Source organism: Amphiprion ocellaris, chromosome 18 (genome assembly GCF_022539595.1).
Source record: "Amphiprion ocellaris isolate individual 3 ecotype Okinawa chromosome 18, ASM2253959v1, whole genome shotgun sequence".
Lineage (NCBI taxonomy): Eukaryota > Metazoa > Chordata > Actinopteri > Pomacentridae > Amphiprion > Amphiprion ocellaris.
Genome location: NC_072783.1, coordinates 28,786,078 through 28,802,148, shown reverse-complemented (window position 1 = coordinate 28,802,148; position 16,071 = coordinate 28,786,078). Strand labels below are relative to the sequence as shown.

General features: G+C 38.2%; 1 protein-coding gene across 4 annotated transcripts; it reads right to left on the bottom strand.

The window, feature by feature from the left end:
* Nucleotides 1–5,742: 5,742 nt before the first annotated feature.
* On the bottom strand, nucleotides 5,743–12,081 carry LOC111567303 (probable phosphatase phospho1). 4 transcript variants are annotated; one of them, XR_008599570.1, is made up of 3 exons: nucleotides 11,968–12,081; nucleotides 7,412–8,908; nucleotides 5,743–7,310 (listed from the first exon to the last, which is right to left on the bottom strand). XR_008599570.1 is itself a non-coding variant. In XM_055004832.1 (3 exons), the coding sequence occupies exons 1-2, from the start codon at nucleotides 11,978–11,980 to the stop codon at nucleotides 8,124–8,126; spliced, it is 798 nt and encodes a 265-aa protein (XP_054860807.1). In that variant the 5' UTR covers nucleotides 11,981–12,081; the 3' UTR covers nucleotides 5,743–7,310; nucleotides 8,075–8,123. The 4 variants fall into 4 exon arrangements, 3 of the variants coding, with proteins under 3 accessions (XP_054860807.1, XP_023124080.2, XP_054860808.1); XM_055004832.1 differs by having other exon boundaries at nucleotides 8,075–8,908; XM_023268312.3 differs by having other exon boundaries at nucleotides 5,743–8,908.
* Nucleotides 12,082–16,071: the final 3,990 nt, after the last annotated feature.

The following is a 16,071-nucleotide window of genomic DNA, read 5'->3' as shown; positions in this document are numbered from 1 at the left end:
ATAACCCCAAACAAGTGCTTATGTGTTGCAGAAAACACATTTGATCAAGAAAAAAATGTTCATAAAAGTCATTAAAGTGGGCGTGGCATCACATAACGTGAACTCTAAAACCAGAATCACAGTGGTAATTAAAAAAGACATAGCAATCTGGCATTAAAATTGTTAAACTTATATAAATTGCATATATCCACTGCTTGATTCCAATATATTTTGCAATGGCATCTAATTAGGCATCAAAATCAAGATAGAATGGAATAGAATAGAATAGAATAAAATAGAATAGAACATCTTTATTTGTCACTGTAGACGAAATTGCATGCAAACCTATTCAAGTGCATCAAGCCAGAGCTCTCTAAGTAAATAGATAAATAAATAAAAGGGAAAATGCTTCTAAACTAGCTATAAAAACATATAATTTAAAAAGAGAAATAAAGATTCTGAAAAGGTATAGAAGATCACTGAGAATCTTTTTTTATATTTCTTCCTTGGATTTCAAAAATAATTGCCTTCGTGTTCCCATTTTGTCAAGTGAATATTGTTAAAATAAGACGCCCTATTGCTGTCTAAATAAGACACTGCTTTGAGTCATTTTGATGAGGGAAAAATGTTTTTTAGGATCACGTAATACACATTTTCTTTAAAAAATAAATTGAACTTATAAATAGTATCAAATATAATTTCTGCTAAGTGTATTATCAGATAGCTTGCTGGAATCAAGAAGAGGTAGCTTGCATACTTCTTCATCTAACATGTATATAGTAATTCAAATAAACATTACGTATAAAAATATTTTTAGTATGGTGGCCATAGTCAAAATAGTTTTGAAAATACTGTCTGAATTTAAAAAATATATGTATATATACACACATAAGGGCAACAGAAATGCTAAATTCTTTTTAGTAGTCCACACAAATATTTCAGTTTTCTTGTATTGTCTGTGGTTGTTAGAAGACATTAAAACACTGACATCACTTGTCTTGTTGCATTTCTCTTTTTTTAATTACATTATTTGGTGACCCATGTTGCCAGTAGCATCTTTAAAAACTGTTCTCAGGACTGTTTAGTTGTAATCAGCAGATCTGTGTTTGATTATTCTATAATTTTCCTCCTGTGTATCGCAGTCAGAGGGTTAAAGTTTACAGAACAGCATCATGTTGGAAGCTGAGTCACATTTTCAAGAAGTGCCCCATTTTTTCACCCTAAATGTTAAGGTCTGTGCAGTTTGTGCCTTTATTGTGCAATCAAACACAACAGAAAAGGTTTGTGCTCAAAAATCTAATTTTTGAGCAAAACTGCATACACTGGACTCAACAAAGGATTTATTGCAAATACAATAAATCTGTAAAGGCTGACAGACATTTCTATTGTGCAGCTTTCCCTCCAGATTTGTATATATTGATGAATGAGAAGTGGCTCATACAGGCAACTTGACCTCCTATCATTTTCAAACCCACATTTGTGTCTTGCTGCACCACTGCCTGCATACATCTCATTTTATGTATCTGCAGAAGAACGGTAAAGAACTGGGTTTGAAATACCAGTTCTGCTACTATATACCGCACTGCATAGCCACAGTTCATTGTTCTGTGGCCACATGCTGGAGTCATCTTTGTCTACATGGACATGAAGCATCATCTAGTGATGAAGGAGCACAGGGATGAATTACTAGCAGATAGCATTCAGTGCAGCACAGCATGTCAAAAAATGTGGTCCTACACATGTCAGTAACCTACGTCTTTTGTGTAGAACGTTAAGCTTCACTGCAACCTCTCTGGTTCCTTCCTGTACAGCAGTAAGACTTGAGTCAGGACTTTATGAAAAGAGCAAAGTTTTCAGACCCTGTACTGTATATTTATAGTCTGACACTGAACAGACACTGACGGTTTGTTTCATCTTCTTCCATCAGGCTTTGGATACAAAAGGGGACTTTTTGCTTTATGCTATCACACAATGCACTAAACAAGCTGCCTTAAAGGGACCTGGCATGAATTTTACACATAATGGACCTCTGATGGAGAATAGGCTGCTACTTAACATGAAAAAACAGCTGTATCGTGTCATCTGTAGCTCTAGTGGGAGCTTTTTGAAGTCGTAGAAGATGATCAGACTGTATGCAAAGGTTTGAAAAATGAAGGCAGTGACGCTCTAATGAAGGATGTAGTTGCATTGTGGGAATTGCAGAATCCAGGACTCATACTAGAGATTAATTGCTTCATTTATTTCCATACTACCATCTTTATGCAGGTGCAAATCTAAACCCCAAGAGTATCAATTTAATAACATTGTGGACTACTTTCAGCGCAAACATTTGGTCCTTATATGTGCTAATTTGTAATGTATTTATACACACACTGCTTTGCTTCTTGTCAGTTTTCCTCACACAGATAAATTATTGAAAGCATCTAATTGTGCAGGGAGAGTTATTTTGTGATACCAACATCCACAAGGACACACAGACACATTTCAAGCATTGTTGTTTTTTGTGTGCCTGACAACCTACAAGCGGAGGATTCTTTGTTTTATCTCTTCGGTTCATCTCAAGGACGTTAGACGAACGTCAGCTCAGAGAGGCTACACTTCTCCCTCCTCTCCACGTTGCTAACTGACTTTTTTTCTTCCAGGAAGAGATTCCTGCTCAAAGCTGTTACCTTGACTTTTGGCTGCCATTGTATTCTTACTACTATCAACCAGAAAAATCAAACTCAGAGGAGTGGAAACACTTAAAACTCTAATCAGACTGATAGCATTTTGGCATAGGAAGCTTGCATCCTAATTCAGAGTGACCTCTTACAAAACCCAAGCCCCTTAAGTGAGTTATCTTTCACCTCAGAGGGAGTAATTGAATGGAGAAGAATCAATGGGGTTATCCATAAAAGCAATCATCGGACTGCGCTGGCAATTTAAGGCGTTTCAACAGCTGAGTGTCTTGTGTTATTGTTGGGAGGAAGGGCTGTATCAGCTGATATCTGGATATTGACAGGGAGGTACAACAGGAGGCGCTGAGGCTGTCATTGGCCAGTTTCGGATCCGATCTGTCATCATTCTCCACTGGACTGATGTTAATTGGGTTTTCTATCCATTCACTTACCTCTGGAGGTCACTGAAAATGGGGGTGGACAAGAAGTTATCTTTTGCCTATTTAACTATAATAGACTCAGCATGTACTCGTCCCTCTGGCTCAGTATGGCCTAAATTAAAGGATCAATACTGGTGGGATCATTTGAGCTGAGAGTTGAAAAAGTACAGCACCAACAGATGTGTTTTCCAGAGGAGGACGATATATAAATAGATGGAAAAGCGGAGTAAGAGTGGTCTACAAGTGTTTTGTATTGTCAGCGTTTTGTTGTGTCATTATCATTAGACGTCCTGGACGTGACACAAGAAAATATACCAGTGGACAACAACAATGACATGGAATCACCCGAGGGACGGAGTGACAGAATAAATCAGGGGGAGAGAACAATGTTGAAGAGATTGGATGCAAAGATGGATCAAATGGAGTGGCTTTATCTGATCTGACAGGAGTCAAACCAGAAAGGAAGACGGCAGCACAGAGGGGAGAGAGGAAATACGGGTTAAACGCAGCGACAAACGCAAAACAGGCCGACTTCCATACAGAGCTGAATCAACAAACTGCTGGGCTGACTTCAGCAGCATCGCATGGTGACGTGGATCACACACTAACACCACACATCATGTCAGTCACTACAGCCTCCAGCCTTCACTGTCATGACCTCACAGAGATGTTTCATATATTTACATCAGCCCTGCTGTTTATGCCGAAGGACGCTTCATTCTAATGTTGTCACGTTGTTTCTTTATTAATCAACACAACTCCCAGTTAGCTTAAATGATTGAAGTACCAAAGTCACATTCACAGAGGACACTCCTGAGACATTAATACAGAGATATGTTGACTTAGCGCCATCTTCTGGCCAGGAAACATAATTTGGCACACAGTGAAGTGGTTTCTGTTTGTCACTCCTTGTCTCATGTTCACCACATTTGATGATGATTCAGTGATTTTACCTTCAGATTTAACTTGTTGCAGATCCTCAAGTTGGGAACAATGGTGTAAATTGTACTATTTAAGCTCCATCTTTACATTATTTAATATTCTTTCTTAGCTTGACTAATTGGTTTTCACAGTGAAATCACTAAAATCTGTCTTCCTTCAAATTCCTCGTTTTGATTTTTTTTAAAAAGTAAAGACATGCAGTTTATACAATGGGACTCAGTGATAAAAGCAGCTTTTCTAAGGAGCTACTAAAACACTGGATAAAGTCAAACTTTTTCATTTTTCTTAATTGAGAAAGTTTATAAATGCAAACGTGGCCAAATAATGATAATACGCAGCCTAAAAATATATGTAGCAGTGAAAACATTTGTGTTGCTTTTATCTTAGAATTACCAAAAATTAAGAAGAAATAAACCCCAAAAAAAAAAAAAAACAGACTTCTTTGCATTTCCATACACACACAAACTCCATTCCCTCGCCTAAATGCTATTATTTTTCCTCTCTTTGCCATATCTATTCATGTAGCTATGAAGCGCCTGCTCTCTGTCTGTACCACCTCATCACTTCTGGCTTCACTCTCCTTTAATCCTGCTCTTCTGTCGTCACTTTGACCTTTAGCTGAATGTAGTTCTACAAGCCATCTTTTCCCTCCTCTGCAGCTAAATCATCTACTTGGGGAGCAAAGATCATCTTTCTTCAATCACTCCCCCATCTTCTTGGAATTTCTTCCAGATAGGCTCAACATCATCCTTCACTAACTTCAATTTAAAACCAGTAACATAAACAAAGACATACAGAAACAACTTAATTTGTTTTCTGCAACAAACTAAGCACAGATTCTATTAGACTCTTTATTTTCAACTTGGTCTTAAATGACATCAAAATAATTATGACTATTTTCAACATTATATTGACTCGCACAGTTTTAATGCTGAGTTTTATCATTCGTTCTTAACTCTGGAAACAGTTGCTGACTCAAATTAAAAGTGATTTTAGTAGTTATACTGCCTGTTTTGCAAATGTTTGCAAGATCCAAAGAAAAGCAGCAAAGACTCAGTAATGAGAAGCTATAATAGCAGATTTCTAGGTATTTTGCTTTAAAGAGGATTTAAATAACTCACCCAGTGGCTCTTTTTCAGGCATGTTCCATTTCAGAGGCTGAAAAAATGTCACACACCAACCTAAACACACTATTTTTTATTAGTAGCTAACACTGACAAGGGAAGCAGCGAACAAAAAAAGATTCAAGTTGAATTTTAAAGAAATAAAGGTGAGCATGGTAGCATCAGTACACTCTTGGTGGTTTATTCTCCCAACAAGAGTCACACACACGTTTGTTCTACGTTGTTTTGCACCTTGTTTTCCTGAACTCATAAATTTGAACCTTAACACAAATTCAGCTCTAATACACATTTCCTGTGTTTTAAACTTATTTTTTAGATATAACATATGAGGAAAATAATTTGAATATCACTGCCAAACTGTCATGAAAATGTAAATGTGGAAAAAATCTAATTTTTGCCTTTATTTATATATGTATTTTTTCTTTTTACATCAGCATGTGTTTAAATTCGAAAAGTTGGATGAAAATCTGGCTAAAGCCTCTAAATGGACTTTTACCAGCAGCTGATGGAATTACAATGAGCCTAACTGATGTTTAAGTGACGCGTTTGTGTTGTTTTAGTTTTGGGTCACACTTACAAATCACACAACAGAAGCACATAGTCAGATAATGGCTTTATATTCCCGTTACAATGATGCTTTACACACTTAGTTTTAGATTTTTGATTCAGCACACATACACTTGATGTACAGCAAACCACAAAAATGAACAAGGTAGCTTATTAGTTGAACACAGTCTCGGCTAACAGAATCATTTTATTTGTTTGTGATAATATGATTTTAAAGTTTTGCTAAAAAATACAATGGTTTGGTGATCTGGGCTCGATTCACATCCCTGAAAAGTTTTTCTTCCTGTTTAAACTCTCGTTTTATATCAAGTATACAGCTTTGAATTATTGCACAAAACTCTTTAGACAGGTACACAAACATTTAACTAAAGTGAAGTACTGCTGTTATATTTCTAACAACTTTAGTGTCACACAGAGGAAAGCTCACAGAACTAAAACCTCCTAATCACACAGCATTAATGGATTAGTTCTTAATCTAAAAGAATGTCAGGGTCACACTTTTCAGCCACAAATGAAACGTTTTGTTCTTAGATGCAGCAAACGTGAAAGAGCAAATGAACACATTTTTATACACGTACATTATTAATATTAGTATTATTATCTTTGCTTGTTTTCTTCTCTACTCCCTGAGAAACTAAAACACTGGTTAAAAGACATTTCCAGCACTTATGTTGTTTGTTAAGGCTCGGCTTATTTCATGAGTTAACAAACATACCACTGCGTTGCTTTTCATCAGCACCACCATTTTCCCATTAATAAGTGTAATGGCTTGACACACATGATTTAAAATACAAAATGAATGCAGGTATATCCTCAATTATCTGCTTTCTTTTAAAGTTACTTGAAAGAATCCCTACTAAAGTTTGTAAAACAGTGTTAAACAGGCTGTAAAAATGAACAAATGTACAGTACACATGCCTCATCTGTACAGTAATTTAGACAGTTTGTTGTAAACAGGATGGAAAAAACGGAGATAAGATCCTGAAGCAAAATATTCCATTTCTTGAATCTGAACAGAAAATGAAAAATGCTAAAAACACTTTATGTATTTTCCTAAATATATTTTCTCTCCATGCCATGACTTCAGTGAGGCAGAGTGAGGTTAGATGTTGAGTTAGTAATACCAAAACCCTTACTACTATTCTCTCACAATACTGTAGTTTATACATTCATACATAAGGAAGGTGTTAAAGACTATAAATCCTCTGTGGTTTAAGCTTTTGTCACTAATAATTTTCACTGGGAGTGTTAGCAGGGTACAGTGGATGTTAGCTAATACCTACACAAAAGGACTTTAAAATCTAAAATTAGTGCTGTGCATTACCCTTTATTTTATTGTGTCAGAGAAACAGTGAATAACAGGTGTATGGCTGCGGCGCTCCTGTTGGATCTCTTGCTGGTGTAGATTACAGTTGTATAATCAAGCCCTGGATTAGGTGTCAGTACTGGGCGGTGTAGAGTGCACAGGTACTGCACCTGAGTTCCTGTCACCTTATCCCTGCTCCACACCGTCCTTGTCCCTGCCCGACGCGACATGTGTGGTCTTTTGTCCCGGGTAGTGCTACAACACCTGATCCCACTTCTGCGTCCGTCGTCGAGGCCTTCGATGGGGGTTTAAAAAGGAACGTGTCAACACCGAAACCCACAAGGATGGAACAGTTTTAAGCTGTAATCTCTACACTCACACAGTAGCAGTACTCACAGATTCCGAAACGTCACATACGGTGAGATATTCACATGTAAACTACATTCATACTGATGGTTTGTTAGATGAGCTGATTCGGTTCACTCCAGAGCACATCAGACTCCACTTTGGTTGAAATGTTCTTTCGCATTTTGATTGGACTGGAAAACAAAGTGCATAATCAATACTGCATATGTCCATTATTGATCATGATCATCTTAACCTGCGAGCTTATTCATTTGCATTCCAGTGGGAGTTGTAACAGTGCATACACCATAAATACTAATTCATTAGGGTTTCATACTAGGCTAGCACTAAGGAATAGGAATAGTCCTACATTTTGGGAGCTTCATTGCTTTCTGGTTAAGAGATACCATCCTATTGTCTGTACAGTCAATATGCTGCTTACTTTAGCATAAAGACTGCAAACAAGACATAACTGCTTGCCTGGAGAGCTTCTATAATTCTCAGACTACCATGTTATTTCATGTTGTTCAGCAAAAAAGAGTGAAAAAAGTTACCATATTCCTCGACAGACACCTAACTCTCTGCAACAAAACCAAGAAGTGTATTTCCAGAATGCAGAACTATTGTTTGGTTACATCTTTATAAGTTGTACCAGTTGTGGCTGGGCTAAAATCATGCATATCTTGCTTTTCACCAATATCAGGGTAGGTGCACCTTTGCTGTAATTTCCCTCCTCTTTCACAAGCAGAGACACACACAGATCTCATCTCTCCTCCATTATTTTCTTCAAACAGTCTGCTATGTCCTCGCCGCTGACCCATGGAACTATGTTTGCTTTGAAGTGCTGCACCTCCAGCAGCAGTTTGTGCATTGGGAAGTCCCTCCTGGGGAAGGCTGTGTCCTGGGGCCCCAGAGCCAGAGAGGGGCAGATATCATTGGCCCCATCTCCAATATAGAACACCCTCTGGAAGGCAGCACCGCCACGCTCCTTTTGCCTCCCCGACAAATAATCCCGAAGGATCGCCTGCTTGCACATGTTGTCGGGACAATGGGAGCATGAGTGTGAGTGGAAAGGGAGCAGCACAAGGCGACCGGTAGCATCGAAGCTGCCCGGGTTTGTGAAAATCTTCCTGAAAAGGTGGCGAACCCCAGCGTGCTCCAGCCACGTTTCAATAAAATACATGTTGGCATCGGAGACCACCGCCAGCTCAAAGTCCTGCTGATGGCTCTGCAGAAACTGGAAGAGTTTCAGGAGGCCAGGAGTCGGTGGGATCTTCACCACCGCTGAATGGATGGAATCTTTGGACACGCCCTGCTCCGCCATATACGCCAAAACCTTCTGCATGTGCTCGTTGTAGTGACCCTCCCTGTAGCTGTTCCTCAGCCAGTCAGGGAGCTTCTGGCCCGGCAGAGCACGCACCACAGCGTCATCACTGCTTTCACTGATGATGGTCTCGTCAAAGTCAAACAACACCAGAAAGCGTTGCTCCTGTGGAGCAGCATGAGGCGGGTTTGACGGAGCTGTCATCTTTGGCAAGTGGTCCCTCTCTATAAAAAAGCAGGAAGGAGGAATGAAACAGTCAGAAAGGTTTTCTCTTTGTCAAGGACAACAGATTCTGAGTCTGTTTTATTGCATCTCACTCTAAAAATAAAACTGGCAAGAGGCCACAAGAGTCAGCAATTACAGTTTGAATCACACTGTTTCTGGGGTTCAATTAAACTGCAGCGTTGAACCACGCAGAGCTGAGAAAACATCAAAATGCACGAATACTCTTAATTAGGCTATAAGCTGAAGGGGAAACATGTGTTTACAAGAGGAAAGGAAGGGAGCAGAGTTTAAATTAAACAAAAGGAGAACATAAACAGGATGGTCATCGCACTTAGTGAGAGAAAACAACCTCAAAGTCGCCCAAACCGTTTTACTATGTGTTAGACTATTTAAATGGCTGCTCCAGACATTCCTTCAGTCCTTTAGGAATATTTATTTATACATGGCAGATCTTGGACCAGTGCCATTCCCATATTTACATAGCTGATATATCTGTAGCACAAGGCTTCTCCTTCTGCAGTAATGTTGTAACTTGAGCAAAGAGAGAGCTGATTGTGACACAGCATACCTTTTCCATAAGTGGAGCAAATCGCAGCGGTGCAGTGAAACCAGCAGTCGAGGTGGGAGGGAAGTTAATAGGCTCATGTATTGTATAATTCTGAGTGACTCCTTTTCAGCAATCTGTATTTTGTAGGAATGTTGCCTCTTTTTTCTCCTATGAAAAGTACAAACAATGTCTCCCATTCTGAGATAAAACCAGAAAATGTTGCTTATTTGGCACATTTTTTACCACATAAACAATATTATTCCATCAGAAAGTGTAATTTTAAGGTGACAAATAATGTAAAACAGGTAAAAACTGAGCTTACAAGATAGCTAGCGTTGCTATAGGTCATTTACCAAAGACTTAATAGGCATGTTTTGCCAGTCAGCAGCCGTTTTGGTCACAGCACTGGGCAGTTATTTCAGGTTAACAGAAATGTGCCTCTATCTAAATGAATGAGGAAAGAGCAAAATTGCAATGTGAACAGTCACTGGATCATTAAAAACTACAACTACCAGCAAAATATGATAAAAACACTTAAAAGGTTGGGTGATTTTTACATGAAAGTAAGGTTTAAAATGAGTATACATCCACTACATGTGCACAGTTTCGCAACACGATTGGCTGGATGCTTCCTGGTTCAGCTGCTATAAGACAGATGATTGGATATTTACAGGAAGGGGCGGGACATGTGTAATACAGAGGCCATCTTTGCTGTTATAGAGCTTTACCATATATTTCTATTCAAGAGTCTTTAGGTAATATTTCTGTCCTTTATGATGTCTCTGAATTTACCAATGCTTTGGTTTCTTGTGACTGAAAAATCAACTCTGATGCTCCAACTTCTTAGTAGCTGAGTTTTAATACATTACTTTAAATATAATGTTGAAAAATTCAGCACCAGTCCGAACAAAATGCAACTAAACAACCTCAGCAGAGCGGCAGCAACTCTCATCTCTGCAGCCTCTCCTTGTTTACATTCTTGTGCACAATTTTGAAGTCTGGAATAGATTTCTGTCTGCATTCGCTAACAGAAACAATAGAGTTTTTCCACTGCAGACATGCTTACATGTCGCAGCAGGAAAAGCACAGAGGTGTATCAATGCTGGATCCACTGAGGGGAGATCCTGCTATTGTGTGTTTTGGGGCAGCTAATGAAACAGACTCATCATTAATGTTAGTATCTCCACGTGTGCTTTCCCTGCTCTGACAAATCAGATATGTGAAAAAGGTGAATAAGAAACGATAAAAGGAATTTCTGAGATACAAGAGATGGAATCAACAAGGATATAGAATACTTTAAACAAGTCTGTGCATGCAGCCTGTAGGTATTTGTCATAGGTTAGGAGTTCATACACATCATCTTTAATACATATGATGCATTGGTATTGATTAGAATGATGTCCCCCTACAAGTTACTGCATTTACATGCTTCATACGCATCACTAATCTGCATTATTAATAATAAAGCAGAGCTGCAATAATTGATTAATCCGTCTGAGCCATTGTTTAAGAGGAAAAAAATCTATTTTCTCAGATTCTAGCTTCTGAAAGTTGAACATTTTCTGGATTTTTTTCTTTCGCTATGACAGTAAACTGAATATATTGTAGGCGAAGGCTAAAAAAAAGACATTTAAGGATGTCATCTTGGGCTTTATGGCTCACAGTTGCCTTTTTATTTTTTATTTTTTTACAAAATACCAAACATCAACAAATGAATTAACTGAGGAAGTAATCAACAGTTGAAGTAGTCCTATGATAAAGCAGTGACATCTGTTGCTGATGCTGAAGAATATTTGGTAACAACATGCAGATTTCTGCTGCGCTGTCGATGTCGAGGTATTTCTACTTCACAGAAGAAAAGTTCTGAGTACTTTTTCACCACTGAAAACAAATGAGAATGAAAAATGTATTATATGAAGCTATAAAGACACATTAAAAACGATTTACAGTATCCAGAATAGAAGATATGCACTACAGGCCTCGTCAAAGATGAACATTTAAGCAGGTATGTGCCAGAATAACCAAGTCTAATAAGCATCTACAACCAGAATAAATCCACCTATTATTTTGCTGTTAACGCCCTAAGACAAAATGAGAGCTTGGTGCCATAATTAAAGATTAAACTGACCAAATCACTAAAAAATACAGACCTCAAAGTGAAAGAACACGGTTTGATGTACTGCATGTACACCATGTCAATGTCAGCTCAGTGTAATGACATGAGAGCAGCCTGAACGTCCTGCAAGCTGCAGTTTGTGTGTTCGCCCCCAGCAGCAGCTACATTATTAATAGTGCACATTTACACACTAAGCTATCTAATTTTAACCCTGCAGCGCTATTCCTGTGTGTGAGAGGTTACAGTGAAAGTCATTAGCGCGCCTCAGTCAGGAGTCCCTGCATGTCCGAGCGGCGACACAATAAGATGCACATTCAAAAAAAAAGCAACAAACCCGCATATATAGATGTAAAATAGAGAATAACGGTGGTTAAGACGGAGAAACACGGGCCTACCGGTGGCGGGCATATGAGCGGGGATGGTCGGCTAGGTGCCCGGCTCCGGCAACCGCATCCCAGTGACGCGGTAAGATTTTTTAAAGGAGACTCCCACAGCAGCACAGAGGGCTTTCCCATTTAAAGCCGCTGCGTCAAGTCACACGGCGTGAACACAGAGCATCCGCTGCAGCCTTTCAAAATTAAAGCCTCGTAGCGCAACCGAAAATTCAACCATGCTAGATGTAATATGCGCTTTAAATTTACATTAACTTTAACATCATCAAAAGTGATTTTCTAAGACAAACTAATCAGGCAGAAGCTTGTTTTACACCAACTGCCACAATTTGCTTTCTTTTATTTTGTCGTAATATCCGTCGCTTCTGCTGCGGTTTTTACGGATTCATTTCCGACCATCACAGGCTGCCCCAGTGTGCTTTTAATGTTATATTGAATTCATTCATTGTCGTATTGAATGATTTATAACGCACATTGTTGAGGCTCTGGGCTACCAGTAATTAACCACTAATGAGCTCATATAATATTGAATATCATTAGAGAACAGCTTGCTATTAGGCTATGTTGGCGATACTACCTGAGGACCATTTTTGCTAAATGTCAGGCGGCTAGGGGCCAGTTAATAAACAAACAATACTTACTATATAAAATGCCTAAACATTAAAAGGCCCATATCTCACCTACCTATGAAATCATTTATTTTCAGATTAAATAAATAATAGCCGAGAGAAACTATCGGACATTTATAATATAAACAAACTAGGAAAACTTCCTAATATGAATTGAATCATTTTCATTGTGAGTGACAAAGGACCCAGCAGATCAATCTGTACCCTATTTCCCCTTTATTGCTTTTTAACATTGAATCGTAATCAAAGTATTTAAGCTTTTGGACAAGAACTTACACAAAAGACTTGTTTGTGTCAATGTGAAAACAGATCTTTACAAAATAATGGCACTGAATTTAAAATATAAAATGTAAAATAAGTGATTTCATAAGCATTCACCACATTATTGTCAGTATTTAGTAGATACACCTTTGGTCACAATTACACCATAGGCCTTTGGGGATAGGTCTCAGTCAGCCTTGCATATTTGGAAACTGCAACTTTACCTCATTTTTCTTTGCAAAACTGCGATGTTGGGGTCTTTTTCAAGAACAGACACAAATTCTCAATTGGATCAGGGTCTGGGCTTGGACTTAGCCACTACAAAATATTCACTGCGTTGTCTTTAAACCACTTCTGTGTATATTTGGCTGAATACTTCCAGCCACTGTCTTGCTGGATAATTAATTTTCTCCCAAGTCATGATGCTGCCACCACCATGCTTCACTTTGGGGATAATGTGTTTGTAGGATGTGCAGTGCTTGGTGTCTGCTTAACATACCATCTAGTCTGGCAGTGCCTTTGTCTTTACCACTCTCCCATTAAGCTTAGGCTGGTCAGGAGTTGCTGAATGTATGATATCTCCTATCACAGCCGTTGAAGCTTGTAACTCCTTCAGAGGAGTCCTAGATATCTTGGTGGCACACTCACTCACTTTTTGAAGACAAGCTCTAAGCAGATTTGTGTGTGTGCCCTACTTTTTGTATTTCTTACTGATGGATTTAACTGTACTCCATATATTCAGAGACTTCAGCATTTTCTTGCAACCATCCTCTAACTTATGCTTTTCAATAACCTTTTCACAGAATTGCTTGGAGTGTTCTTTTGTCTTCATGGTGTAATTACAGTTAGAAATACTGAATCACCAGAGACTGGACCTTCCAGATACAGGTGTCTTTCTACTACAGTCACTTGAGATTTGGAAATTACTGTCAATAAAAACAAATTAAATTGACCAAGATTTAATTTTAAAAAGCAACAACTTCCAAGGGAGCTGAATACTTTTTATAGTCACCTATATCTGCCACTTGCTCTCTACTGTACATTTATTTTCAGACGTTGCTTCTCCTCGGTGCCTTTTGCAGCTCATCTGTTACGCCCCTCTGTAATATGACACCATAATTCATTACCAGTCAAGTAAGCATGCCATGACGTACAGTGTTGTAAATCATCTGCTGGATTCATATTCAGAGTACATTTTGATTAAACAACGGTAATAATAACAGACCTGCTCATAAATGACAGTCAAACAGCCGTTAGACTGTGGAAGAGACACTGTTGCAGCTCTGAAAACCACAAGCTGTGGCTTTGACTGTGACAGTGGACATGCCCATCTAAAAATAAATGGAGGCATATCTGTTGACGGCAGGATGAGAATGCGAACCTCTGCAGACAGCTGAGGGTTGAACAGAAGGCATCTAATTTCCTAAGACTAAAGTATCTGCCGTACAAAGGGCTGAACAAACTCTTGGGGTGGTAGGAACAAGATAAACAGCCACAGTCACATTGTCTGCTGATAAAGAAAGGCGATAACAAGCACAACGTCATCACAGCTTTTAATTCACTCAATTCTATAATATACATTTAAAAAAAGTTTTCCCCAGGTTTTGAATTAAAATGCAGAAGATGTGTATTTAAATGCTTCATTTAATCCAAAACCTTTCTGCATATTTGTCCTAAACTCAACATACTGCAAGGTTCATTACATGTTTATCAAAGAAAAACTTCAAATGTTGAGTCAGGCTAAGTTTTAAGTCACTAGTACTTTACGTCTATAAGCACAGCATTTACATGTTACAATACTTATACTTCTGAGCTATGAACTGAATGTTTCACTTCAGTAAAATTACGACCATTTCAGAGGACATAGATCTGACCTGCTTGACTCGTGGAAACAGATTATTTCTACTCTTAAAAGCAAGTATGTCATTGTTTCAAAAGTCAAGTGAATCTGTCGTTTTAAGCCTTTTAAAACAGTTAAAATCAAATTAGGTTGCATAATACTGCAGGTTTGGGCTTTAATTCATTAGTCATTTATCTTTCCACATGAAAAATTGAGTGTATGCTGCTGCTTTCTTGTCAGGGTCATGTAATGCCCAAAGAAACAAGCTCAGAAGATACTGTTCAAGTAGGGCTGCAATTCAATGCTATTCTCTTTATCCATTAATCTGTCAAGTATTTTCTTGGTTAATCAAGTGGGTGTGTCAGAAAATGTTAAATAAAAAAAATGCGCATCACTATTTCCTTACTAATAAGCCAAAAATAGTTGTAGACTAGTGTCCTTTGCAGTAAAAATACATTTATCTAAGGGTTAAACTCAGAGGTGTTTCTGGTATTTAATGGTCAGACTTACAGTTAACATCACTCTGCCATGATCATGAGAGGGTCATGGGAACTTCCTCACAAGATTTTTGGTCATGATAAGAAGATGAATCAGACATGATGAAGTTGGAAAAAGCATACAGTATATGTTGGAAAGAGATGTGAAGCAACTGACCATCACAATGAGACAAGTAGGTTTTTTTTCTTGAGAAACACAAAGTTTTTAAGAAAATGCACAATTACTGCTGCTCATTCATCTAATGTTTAGCAATACACATGCAGGTGGGTTCTTTTGAAAAGATCAAAAACATTACCAAGAATTTTTTTGTGTTTTAGAGAATTATCTGCTCTGTAGTCACGTAAACTGGGATTTGAATCTAATAATTAATAATGTGTAAATAAAAAAACAGCATTAGTTGGTTTGGATAATTCAACAGCTGTCAGTCCATGAAACTTTGCTGACTTCCTCACACATATGAGGCCCTCTGCTGGTCGCCATGTGTGTCTAAGGACGGCGCAGCCAAATTAAAAGCATTTCAAGGTCCAAGTTACTGATCTTAAAGGGCATCTGCTGAAATAAAGAAAATGACAGAGGACAGTAAATTTACATGTCTTTTTACTCATGCTGGTGGCTGTCACTCTTGGCTGTAATTCAGCATTTTGTTAATTAGATTCACTGCGATAACCAAAGCAGGGCCTGAAAAAAACAGCAATCTGATATAGGATGTGATAATTTAATACATTTTGATAACCTGTCATGCAAAATTTAGGATTTAATGTTATTGGCAGAGGTCAGTAAATGTGATTGCTGGCTTGGCATCTGCTTGACTTTAATGCAATCGTGTCAGTAAGTCACAGGTTTAGAGCAACTTATGTGAACACTTCAATAATACAGACA